This window comes from Typopeltis vanoorti, chromosome 15 (genome assembly GCF_054136105.1).
Source record: "Typopeltis vanoorti isolate ZY-2024b chromosome 15, IOZ_Tvanoo_1.0, whole genome shotgun sequence".
In the NCBI taxonomy this organism is placed as follows: Eukaryota; Metazoa; Arthropoda; class Arachnida; order Uropygi; family Thelyphonidae; genus Typopeltis; species Typopeltis vanoorti.
Genome location: NC_143563.1, coordinates 98857657 through 98870985, shown reverse-complemented (window position 1 = coordinate 98870985; position 13329 = coordinate 98857657). Strand labels below are relative to the sequence as shown.

Sequence of the window (13329 nt, the reverse complement as noted above, 5' to 3'; positions counted from 1 at the left end):
GTTCATTTGGATCATGTTGGGCAAAATAATTGCCTAAATTACTGGCCAGTTTAAGACCTTCTTTAATTATATCAACAGTAAAAGTAGGATTATCTTGATCACTATCTTCTTCGTTTTCAGGAGTCTTAGAAACAATCTCCACTATTTCGTCTTCGCTAAGAGGTTTATCAATTAACAATTCTTCAATATCAGCCGACGTAAGATCACCGAATCCTTCTCCACCAATTTCACATGCTAAACTTATTATATTGGGGAATTCTGCAGTATGATTGAAGGAAACAGCAGCATTCTCTTTAACACATGCAGGCCAAATAACTTTCCAGCATACATTCATAGTTTCTGATCTCAATTCAGATAACGATAATCGAACCTGATCAATACAATCCATAATTGAAAATTTTTTCCACACATCCATAACTGACAGTGTTTCATCATCATTTAGCTTGTTCAAAACGTACTGAAATGTTCATCTGACATAATATGTTTAATCTGTTCATTTGGGTGTTCTATGGCAGGATGACCAGGTGCATTATCAAGAACCAAATGCACTTTAAATTAGAGAGCCTTGTCATTCAAATAGCATCTAACTTCTCGCACAAAATGTTTGTGGAACCACTCAGTGAAAATATCAATGGTCATCCAAGCTTTTTTGTTAGCCATCCAATGAACTGGCAATTTTTGAAAATCTATGCCTTTCATTGGCCGTGGTCTTAATGATCGATTTATGAGCAGTGGTTTTAACATCTGTTTAACATCTATAACATCTCCTAAAGCGTTCGAACAAAATAGGAGTATTATGCGAGCCTTTGCTGCTTTGAACCCACCAACAGTTTTTTGCATTTTTGATACGCAAGTTCTGTTTGGCATTTTTTTCCAAAAAAGGCTGGTTTCATCCATATTCCAAACTTGTTCACGAGTGTAACTCCATCTTCAATTATTTTAGCAAGTTTTTGTGGAAATACTTTAGCAGCTGTTTCATCAGCAGAAGCCGTTTCACCTTTAATTTTTATATTATGAAGAGCATGTCTTTTAATAAACTTAGCCAGCCAAACATTACTTGAATAAAATTCACATTTTTTCCTCGACTGAGTGAAGTATCTGGCTGCAGTTTTTTAATCTGTTCATAAAATCTCAATGATGATTGCTTGATGGAATTTCAGTCAACTGGCATTCTTTTTTGTACATCTATCCTCATCACTAAATCTTTTTCGGCCTTTTCTAGAACAACATCTCTTGTGTATGATGAAAATTTCACACTCAATTTTGTACCAGAACACACCACTTTTCTAATAGCCTCTTCATTTTCTTTATAGATCTGACAGTTGATTAACGGACTCCAAAATGCTTACCCACAGCCGTCGCACCTTCCCCAGTTTGAAGAAGATTTAAAATTTGAATTTTTATATCCAAGGAAACGGCTTTCCTTTTTTTTTTTTTGGTTATTTATCGGCAACATCATGTGAGGGCTGGATTAAAATCTTCGGTTAATGAAATGCAAGTTTGAAAATTACATGTAGCTTACCATTTATTATTTCTTGGCAAAATTATTAATTTTATGACACGATTTTTATTTTGATTTCACTTAAAAAATACAAATGCAAAAAATGCGGTCACTGTGTTGTCTACTTAAACACCAAATTCAAACTGCTAAGTAAGAAATGCTTTTTTATGCGCAGTCAGTTATGTAATTCGGGGAATTCCCAATAAATGAAATTCGTAAGAATTGTCTTAATTGAAACGAAAATGCAATTCTACAAAATTCTCAGAATTTCTATAATTTAGAATTTTCTTAATTGAAACGACAATGCAATTCTCAGAATTTTCTTGAATTACGGATTTTTTCCTAACTTAGACTTTAGGTTGGTCGCGTAAAAGTGAATAAAAATCGGTAAAAAAAAATTCACATAAAAAGAGGTTTAGGTGTACACTTTCAGATAGAAACGATGAAGAACATATGGATTACAATATTTTTACTTTTTTTTTTTCTTTTAATAGAGATAAGAAGAAAAAAAAAGACATTTAAGAAAGACTTAAATTTAACAGGGAGAAGAACCCCCTGTTAAAAACTTAACAGGGGGTTCTTCTCTCTGGGGCATAGTGCCCCAGGGAGAAGAACCCCCTTTTGAGCCATCAGAATTCAAGGAGAAGCGGCCTACCAGTCCCGAACTCGGGGGAATGGACGCCGTAGGCGTCGGGGGAGGAGGAGGGGCAGTCCCCCCCTAGTAAATATATAAATTAGTAATCTCTATACTGCAAAATTAACCTATATCCATACAATAAATATATTAAGATATTTAAAGATTCTAAGAACATGAGTAAATGAATGACACTATCATTAAGTCAGTTTATTCAAAGTCAAGTTACTTGGCTATGGGAGGCTTCTGAGTCCAATACATTTTGAGAACAGAACATGATGTAAGAGACGCATAATGGTCACCAAATTATGGTTCTCATAATGTATTAGGCTACCGAGTCTAATACATTATGAGAACAGAACATGATGAAATAATGATTTGGTGACTATGGCATGCTGAGAAGCTATGCTTGTTCTGAAAACTTCTGAACAACCTTCATCACTTGCATGTCAAACTATCCAATAAGCTAAACTTTTTTTTAATATACAGAGAGAAAGACATGGGAATCAAAGAAAGTGAATAGGGAACCAACATTTTCTAAATTTTTTTAATCTTCCAATTTTAAACAATAAAAAAATTTGATTCCAAAAATTGAGCTACATTTCCAACAAAAACGCCAATTAATAACTTACTTGCTTTTCCTTTTTAATTTTCTTTGTAGAAAGCAGACCACGAAGATCAAGAGTATCAAGCAAATTAACAGTCCGTTGATCTCTTTCTTTCAAATAGAGTTTTCCAACTGTTACAATAATGGGGATATTTCCCCCTTCTTGAATTTTCTCCGTGAGAAATATCCTTGATTCTGACTCTTAAAAAAATAATAAATAAAATTTAAAAAAATAAAGGTATTACTAAGAGAGAAAAACAAATTGCTGCAAATACCTGAACTCCATTATCTATACATCATGGAGCTTCAAAATAAAGTAAACTTAATTGTGTAGTACTATCAAGAGTATTCTGTACATCCTTTGAGAACATATCAGCTATTTTCATAACTAATATTTCATTAGATATTTTAGCACATATTCCCTTGTCAAAAATACATAGAAAAACACTACAACCTGGTATACAACAAACCCCCACTTTACAACCCCTTCCACTTTTTAGAGCAGGTAAAATTTTTCTATTATGATTATGAAATGCTGGGCCACAGAAATGAGTTAACTGGCTGCATATATTTTAAAAGTGGGTTGTCGTCTGACACCACAGCATACAACCTAAGAATAATAATTTTAACTAGTATGAAACCTGATGACTCAAACAACTGAATCAGATGGCTTATTTTTTTTTTTAACCAATAACTAACTTTTACATCACAAAATACTATATAAGTATTTGTGTTTTTAAAAAAATTATCACTGTACCTAGACTGCTTCACTGGTATAAAGAAAGAATTAACTACAGCCTGAAGATGGAGCAAACTGCTGTAGTTTGCCTCACTCTTCATTTATTGTCAGTTTAATTTAAAATTATTTGTAGTATAGCACATATATGTGCCTACAAAACTGTCTGGAAGGAGGAAAAGTGAATTTAAGAATATAAAAAGCTTAAAGAAGTTGAAAGCAAAAATAATGATAATCATGAAATTCTAAGACGTCATGAATCTAGAATGAAAGTGATGGAGCACATCAAAGTTTCACTTTTGTCACACTGTCTTAAAGAATAAACAAAGTGCGCATGATGTTATGGCATATTATTATACTTCAAACTGTATTTCCAAGGACAAAATCCTAATACATTACATGGAACGTATGGGAAATCAGGGTTCCATTTATGACGTCTATTTAACAATGATTTCCAGGAACCAATTAGGTCACAAAAGCAGGGGGAATGGAAAACTTCAAATGTAATGGAACTAAGCGAGAATTCCTTTAAAGCTCCTGCTAGGTCTAGACACAGAGGCTAAACTTTTGGCATCTATGCATAGTTCCAACCTTCTAAATTTGGAATAAGTTAATTTAGTCATACTTCTGGAGATCAGAAGAGTACTGCCTCTTTGCTGCTCCCAATTCACAAAATATCATAGTTGATTCTTCCTAATATTTAATTAATTAATCAAAGATATATGTATTAATAATGAAAAGACTGTATTAAATATTATTAAGCTATTTTATTCATCACTATATTAATATTATAAGAACTTGTATTTGATAATTTAACTGTGCATTATTGAAATGTAAATATTCTTTATCTATTCCTATTTGTAGAAGTTTAGCGTTACGCAATACCTCAATTTTATTATGTTTTGTTTTGTTGTCATGGAGACATATGTTAAATAGCTTGCACGAGTTTGGAACAGTACGTGAAGGTGAAAAGCTGATGTTTAGTTAAAGAGATCACGAGAACAATTTAGGCGGGAAGAATGGATATAAAAAGGAAGAACGCTGAAAATATAGATTAGAGAGAAATAGATTAGAGAGTGAAAAGAGAGAGAGAGAAAGAGATTGGCATTCGGTTGGAATTGGAGTATTCAGCATTCGGGGAATTAGAGTGCGATATTAGTGAGTCGGCAAGTCACTCAAGCAGCTAATTTAAGTCTACTAGTCGAGAAGCAGTTAGCTAACAAGTTGTAGAATAACAATTATAGCTACGAAACACAGCTGAGAGACTATTAAATAGACTAGTGATACTTGAGTTGAGATTTAATTTCAGCGCCGACCTTTCAAGGACATACGGAACCTTGAAGCAAAGCACGAAGTTACTAGAGAATAGTAGAGGCTGTAAAGTTGAAGTTTACTGTTAGCTGTGTTTAGAATTATAGTGCCTAAAGAATTATTTGAATGCAGGAGGAATGAACAACTGTGCATATAAAACCTCAAGATAAGGAATTATTGTGTATTGCCTTAATTCATGAGTGATCAGTAGTACTTCATGCAAGAACGTTTGTTTATGTGTATTGTGACCGTGAATTAATTCAGTTAATGCTTAGAACATTTATTTTAATGAGTGCCGTTTATTGTTAAAAGTGTTTACGGTTATAAAAAGTGTTTGTGTAAGAAGTAGGAATGGACCTCCAAGTTGATGAAGATAGAAGATTATTCCAACCATTAATATTCCTATACAGAGAAGTGTGCGAGTTTCATTAGAATTTCCTTATACTAACAGTAACTATTGCAGAGAATTAGCTGAAGCGTAAAATTAAAAGTGTTTGTTTGTGAAGAGGTGTTACTGCAATTTTATTGTATTTGGAACTTAAGGAACTGTGAGAAGACTGTATTAGAGATAACAGATTTACCATTGTCAGAGTTTGTATGACAGTATTATCAGAAAGGCTGAAGTGTTTATAATAACTTATTTAATGTTTTGATCTAAAGTGTAAAATTTGTGATTTTAAAATTAAATGTTTGTTTTTGTTAATCAAAAGTTGTATTTTGCCTGAATCTCTTTTACTGCACCATTCATAAAATATTCGAACCAAAGCGGGTAAATTAAGCAAGTTAAATATACTCGGCCAGTATATAACAACAACATATAAAAGAAGGTAGTTGAAAGTTGGTTTATCTTCAATTCTTGAACTAATTCAGATATAAAGTGGTGCAGTCTTTAAACATAAATTTTCTTTATATTTGAATTAGAAATCAACTTACAACTTATCAATTAGTAAAGAACATCGTAATAGTAATCATGTCGGATCCAAAGTATAGATTGAGAAGAAGTAGGATCCAACAGTAGTATATGTATTTATGTTCTTCAAAGAAGGTGTTAATGGACCTCCAAGTTTCTTCAAATTTGCAGAGCATTTATTTATTATATCACTTCCAAACAAGAGGGTATAGAACTTCAAGCAAAGTAATGCTACATGTGGGCAGGGGGTTATTAGGAATCTAAGATGCTCTTTTTTTAACAGCTGAAAGTTGTAGTATTTTAGAGAAAATACATCATGGGAAAAGCTGTTCCTGAGAGCAGAGATAGTTGGAATGCAGCAGATACACAGAGTTAACAGTTAAATTGTAAAGGGATGTTGGGTAGCCTGCCATTGTTACTATTGGCTTATGAGAAACTGGGGGAGAGGAATGGATGCTAGTTCTGTGGAACAGCACCACTCAAAATATAAGAGCAATATGGTTGAACAGGTCTGGGATTTATTTACAGAGTTAGTAACTGGATAGGTCAAAAATAGACCACTTTTTCTGGAGACTTAAGTAGTGTTATCAAAAGTAAGAGGAGATAAACCATGATTTTTTTTTTTTTTGCAAAAAAAAGATAGAATTGTTTTGTTTAGGTAGCATTGCAAGAATTGAGTTTGCTACACTAGCTATTTCAAAATCAGAGAGATTTGTTACTACTTGTTTTGCCATTGTTAGGCTGAGAATTAATTCTGAAGTTTTTGTTTGAAGCCATTTAAAACATATGCTTTTTTTTTTCTTTCCCCTCCTTCTTGGCACACTTATCCAAAACAATATCCAAATTACATCCAAAGTGTAATTTTGATACTGGCTAAACTTTTGGGGTAATTCTGAACTAAATAAGGGATGAAGACTTTCATTCCAACCTGGATAATGTCTGTAAATAGAGAATGTTGAAAATGGCTGAGGGAAGAGCATTCTACTAGAGAGGAGAGAGGAAACATGCTTCATAACCTGAATTACTAAGAAAAGAAGTGACCTCAACAATTTACATGGAAGGAGAACTGAATTTTGATCACATCTATAAAATATCTAACTATAATTACATGCTGATTTTCCATCACTCTTGGTTCCAGAGCCTTGCCAGATTAGACATTTTGCCAAACCAATGGAAACCATAAATCAGAGTTTAACAGTATATTTCTGATCCTAATTATGCCATCCCATGTCTCTAAAGCACTATGCACCACTAGAAACTAAAACAAATACTTAATGTGAATTAAGTGATTAAATGAAAGTACAAACTAATTAAATTATTCAATGAAATTATACAGATTTATCAGAACAATCAATACAGCACACAATAAATGAAAGCAGGTTTATTAATTGCTGTACTTACAAAGAATGTTGCATTAGTACTATTCTCAAACAGACAAAATTTAGAATTTCAGCTATCGGGATTACTGTGTTTCATAGCTAATGATTCATCCTGAATCTGCTACTGCAGGAGGGAGGAGGAGGAATCACCAGTACTTGAAGCTGAGGCTGCAGAATTATCAAAAGTAAGCCTAATGCTCTGACATACACTTTTAATAAGAGTAGTTATGTTTTTAAACATTTCAACCAAGAAAAATTGTTTAATGTATTTTGATCTTTCTCTGTGTAATTTTTCATATTCTTCTTCTTTGAGTGCCATCTCCTATTGGAGGTCGGCGACCACCTTGGCAGATTTTGAGCAATTCTCAGCTACTCTGAACAGTCTCTCAGAGTTCATACCAGTCCACTGTCTGATGTCTGCCAGCCAAGATTTTCTTCGTCTTCCTTGTCCTCTTCTTCCATTTATCTTCCCTTTTATAATCAGTTGAAGTATCTTATATTTTTCATTACGAAGTAGGTGACCAAGATATGCAGTTTTCCTTCCTTCTTTTTATGATATCTAAAAGCTCACGTGATTTCCCCATTTGTTCCAGTACTCCCTGATTGGACGTTTTTGCTGTCCATGGGATTTTTAACATTCGTCTGTATAACCACATCTCAAAGGCTTCAAGTCTTTTTATTGATGTTGTTTTTAAGGTCCAAGTTTCTGCACCGTACAGACCATACATAGCATTTAACCATGCGTATTCTAAGCTCTAAGTTTAAACTGCGGTTACACAGTGTTGATTTCATCAAGAGAAAATTTTTTCTTGCCATTTCAATTCTAACTTTTATTTCCATTTCTGGATTGCAATCTTCATTTAACCAGCATCCGAGATATTTAAACTTTGCCACTCTTTCTATTTGTTTCCTAATTTTTCATATAAGAATAAAATTAAAATTCATTAGCTCTTATCCATCTGGAAGATGCATTGATGTAGCCCTTTGATTAATTCATTATCAATGCAATTAACTTGTCAACAGTACATCTTTCATCTACATCAGTTTCAATGCCATCACTACTTCTTCCTCACTTTGACTGTTTTGATCAGGATTCAGAAGAATATAATTTCAGAGTCAGTATAATGATAAAGAACAAGCGTTCATCATCATTTTTTTTTTTTGTTAATGTTGCTTCCACCGACGAAAGGTTATTTGCAAACCTTTACTGCATTTTGTACTGTGGGTGGACTAAAAGTTTTTCCTTTTTTTTTTAATCAATTTTATATATATATATATATATATATATATATATATATATATTTTTTTTTTGTATTTTTAAGTTAATTTTTTTACATAGTCCAGAAACCCTGCTCTAGAGAACAAACATAGAATTTGTGAGCCACTTTAGGCCTCCAATAAGCTGGGTGGTGGTCTCACACTGGGCAATGAAATTCATCTCCCACCTAAAGACAATCAGAAATATTCATGCCCACAACAGGATTCAAACCAGCAGCCTGTTGGTTGGCCAGCTAACCGCTTGGCCAACTAGGCAGGCCTACTCAAACAAGTTTTCATTGTCAATGTGCATCCACTCAGCCAGATTTTCTTCATTAAATCTACTTGCCATACACTTAGCAGCAGGTTCTGTAACACTTTTATTGCATACTCAAGCAAACTCATGAACAACTTCTTTCTCCTATGATACAATAAATTCTGTAAAGTCACTGCCAACATTTGCATTAGGAAAATTATCAGACATCAAGACAGCTTTCAACTTATGCTAGCATTATCGCTGACACAAAAAAACCTTCTTCTGGGCTCAGTTCAGCCCACTCCAGAGCTGAACTCCTGTGGAATAAAAATATCCAACATTTTTATTCCACACAGTTTTGAAGAGAATTTAATTTGAAACTGTGATCTAGATCTTCAATTCCATGTAAAAGCAGCTTATATACCATTAGAAATCTTATAATTTTCTATGAATAAAACCAGCTTTTAATTTAAATACTAAACCAAAATACTATACCAAAAAGTCTGACATGTACTTTTTACCAAGACATTCTTTATGGCCTACTACCAGACAAAGGTATTTCAAACTCTGATTTCTTCATTGGCAGAGACCTCTGATGTTAACTAATGGCACTATGTGAGGAAATAAACAGTAAGCAGAACAAAAATAAGTTAATAAGATACATTATACAACCACACTCCAGTCATACAACATATTTCGTTCCAGACCACTGCTGTATGGTGAATCACTACTCCTCCCCCACCATTTGCAGACATATGTAATGGTTTAATAATGTTTTTAACATCATATATGTGCATTAATTCACATCAGTGACACAACAAAAAACTTAGAATAATTTAAATGCAAATGTGAATGTTTAGGGGAACACACCAATCAGTTTGGTCATCAATCTAACATCATTAAATTTATTTTGACAATAATATTGTCACATTTATGAAAAACTGTCATATTAACTAGTGTAACACCTTTCATTTTGTATTTAGCAACTGCAACAATAGCAGTATGAGGTAAACTTAGCCTGCAGCAGATGTGAGTGTTTGATATGCTATCACCACTAATTTAATAATCTTAATCTTAGTATCGAATGTAATAGGTTTAAGAACCTTTTTCCTTTCTATGGAAGCAACAGAGCCCTCACTTAGAATTTTTCTGTCATTATTAACAACAATAAAATAAAATAAACAGTTTATAATTCACAGCAAAACATAGACACAGAGAGAGAGAGAGAGATAGATGCATGAAAACTTCATATCAGTTGATATCATATAGCTAAAACTGTCATATGAGACAGCATTGTATAAATGGGCACTGGCATTGAAAAGCATTGTCTGAGTGGATTGTAATAAAGTGAACTGTCATAAGGTGGGGTATTACTGTATTCTCATTAGGGCAGAGCCTTGTATGAAGTAAAGTAATTTGCCATATTATAAAAAATAAGTCAAGTAAACCTTATCCCCCCCCCCCCCACCCTGAAAAAAAATTAAAGACTTACCATTATGAATATCTTCATTTTCACTAGACATTCCATCATCACTTAAACTGCTATATTCTAATAGAGACTGTATTTCACAACTATCATCATCAATAGCTGTTGATGAAGTGTTTATAATTTCATCTTTTTTTCCAAAGTGATGCAGGTCTTTAACAGGTGAGTTATGTATTTCATTTAATTCTTTATGGACTTTTAAATGGGCAGAAAGAGAATCAGGAGTGTTAAGTAGCCATTCTTCACCAAGCTGTTGTCTTCGTTCTTGTAAGAACTTCTTTGCAACTAAATGATCAGGAGTCTTGCCTATAAATAAATCATGAACCATTTTGTTTTATAATTGAAGAATTTCTTATCAAAGATGATATTCATGTCTGTTTCAACCCTCAATTTTAAATAATAATTGCATAATTTTACTTGTCGACTAACAAGACTGATGTATTTAGCCCCACAAGATTACAAAACCTACAACACAAGAGACCATGTATGGGCAAGTGGTGAAAGAGAAACAAGTAATCTGAGCATGTTACCTGAAAAGTTGGGCTATACTCATTGGGAAAAAAACACTATAAAGGGTGCTCAAAATAACAGAAGCAGATAAAGGAAGAAGCTAGTTCAACATGTCCAGAGTCAAACTATGCATAGATGATAACAGTGGCTGTTTGTATTCTTACAAGATTAGAGGAAAGTGGAACGGTAGTGGCAAGTTCAGTAAGGGATAACACCCACGAAAAATATCTATATGGCTTCTTTTTTTTTTTATATAGCCCTACCCTATGAGAAAGTGACGAGAGGAAGTACATGAGAGAGGGGGCACTGATTAGGTATCCTCTTCTGTACAGTACCCAAGGAGGTCCTCAGTGCACTACCCAAAATATGAGAAGAATGCCAGTCATCCCAGGATTCACAGTAGAAAGAGTTGAGTGCGAGAGAAGCAATGTCTTGACAAAAAAAGAACACCAAGTCCATGGAAGCTACAGAAACAAGATGCCTATGCATAAACAGCCCAAGAAGAGAAAACTGAACTTGACTGGAAACTGGAACACCACCACCACAAGCAAGAGGGAGAAAAGCAGGATCATTCTTCCAGGTAATTTAAAGTACCATCAAAACAGTCCAAGGACTGTTTTAATGGCACTTGAAATTAACTAACTTATCCTCACCCTACCCAAAAGCAATGAAGAGATTAGTGTTCATGATGCCAGCCCTGGAAGATCTTGTAGCTTGAACTAGCAGCACTACAAGGTCTCTGGAATGAAGACAGCACCAGCAAAATCATAGACAGGATCCAAAGTCAGAGACAGAAGGTGACCAATGCACAGGATGAAGAGTCTGGGAGAGAACACACAACCCTACAGCATTCAAGCAATAATAAAGAAATTAGATAGGATTCACCATGACATACAATTAACATCCATAGAGGAAACTAGCAATTTCAAAGAGCAAAAGAGAGAGACCACAAGATAGCAGCCTGGCAAGAAGACCTCAATGTGATACGATCAGAGCATTGTCTTTGATCAAAGCTTTTCCAGTTGAAGTGAGTTAGCCAATCTCATATGGTGGTAGCAGGGTTTTTTCTCCTGGAACTCGGGTTTTTCATCCCGCATACAGACAAATCGGCCTTCAGAATACACGCAATTTACAGACAAAAAAATACTGTTGTTGGTGATGATAGGCAATAGATGGAGTTGATGGTAGTAGTGTCATAGTGGTGGTGGAGAGAGTTGGATGTGTTTGGCGAGTTGGAGTGGTGTGCCTTCCTACGATGTCCTTGGACTCCCTGGAGGTGTCACATAATAATAATAATGTCACATTGGTCATTCTACATATTTTTGGAATATGCAGAGTAACCACACAAGCTTTTCCATATCTTTCCATAGCCCATGTCCAAAGTTGGTGAGGAGGTCTGGTATAGAATGAGAATAGTGGACTTCATATTGATGTTTACCAACCACATAATCAGTCCCAGTAGTGAAGAATTTGGTTGCTGATGACTCTTCTTAAGTAAGAGGAATGGGACAGACACACGCACGCACACACACACACACACAGGCAATGCAAGAAGGGTACCTGCTCTGGAGCACAAGTTTATAGCACAATTGGAGGAATACTATTTGGACTGAGAGATTTTTTCAAGACTATTGAATATTTTTCTGATGTGATTATGATTAAAAGATTAGAGAAGGCATGCTGGGTTGGTTGTGGAACAGCAGGAGGAGATTTGCTTTAGTCATCTAAACAAAAGTTGGAGGAATGACTAATGCCAAGTGGTCTGCTTTTACTTTAAGAGAAGTAACCATGTCAAAACTAGCCAAGAGAGAACAATCTGTTAAAATAAAAAGGTAAAAAGACAAGATTATGGTCAGAGTTGCCAGGGGACGAACTAACATCAATGTGATGAACAGCACTCATTATATTAGATTTATGAAACCAACTACTGTTTGAGATAAAAACTTTAATAATATTAAAATTCTGTTTCAACCTTTACACTAAAGGTCATCTTCAGGAATACATACACAAACTATATTAAAGCAACTAGCATACTATTGTAAGCTACATAATAAATAAAACTAATTAACCTGCCTAACCTGACCTTTTGTGGTAAAAATAAAAAAATTAATACAATAAATAAAAATAATTAACAATCAAATTGCATCATCCAATCGGAAAATTTTTATTTTTCACATTCAGTGCTTAGTCCTATTAATTCTTTGCTGACCTAGTTACTGTATTTAGCTTAGAATCTTCAAAAGTTGGCTCTCTTGTTGACCTTTTTATTGAAGTTAACTTGTCTACTGTCAAGCAGCCAATAGCTGATGTGACCTTCATTATTTCTGTTTGCAGAGATTATTATTGCTGTGATTTGGTACTCTAGGCAATCTGATGAGCATTGTTGTCAGAGTTATATATGTACTGATCAAAATTCAGAAATTTTGAGAAAATCATTCTGGTTTAAATTTTGTTGTTTTATAAAGATCTTATGCACGCACATCTTTAATTTTTTTTTTCACATCACATTCTTGTTAGAAGTAAGAATTGTATGCCTTTCCAATCAATCCAAGTACATAAAATTCATGATGAAGAAACAAATTTTCTTTCCATTTTTGGATATACTAGTCAATTTTTTCCCATCAGGTTATCTCTAATTCAGTATATATATCGCAAGCCTACATGTAGCAGTCATTTCATACATATACTTGTATCACTGTATACAAAAAAAAAAAAAAAAAAAAAAATAAGAATAATAATGAA

General features: G+C 33.9%; 1 protein-coding gene across 15 annotated transcripts in view; it reads right to left on the bottom strand.

The window, feature by feature from the left end:
* The window catches only part of LOC150099022 (uncharacterized), a 589139-nt gene that overhangs the window by 236217 nt on the left and 339593 nt on the right, over positions 1-13329 (bottom strand). For all 15 annotated transcript variants that reach the window (XM_090405631.1, XM_090405632.1, XM_090405630.1 and 12 more), the window contains 2 exons: positions 10084-10383; positions 2768-2943 (listed from right to left, as the gene is read on the bottom strand). In XM_090405631.1, coding sequence (XP_090261757.1) covers positions 2768-2943; positions 10084-10383 — 476 coding nt within the window. The remainder of the gene's footprint in view (positions 1-2767; positions 2944-10083; positions 10384-13329) is intronic.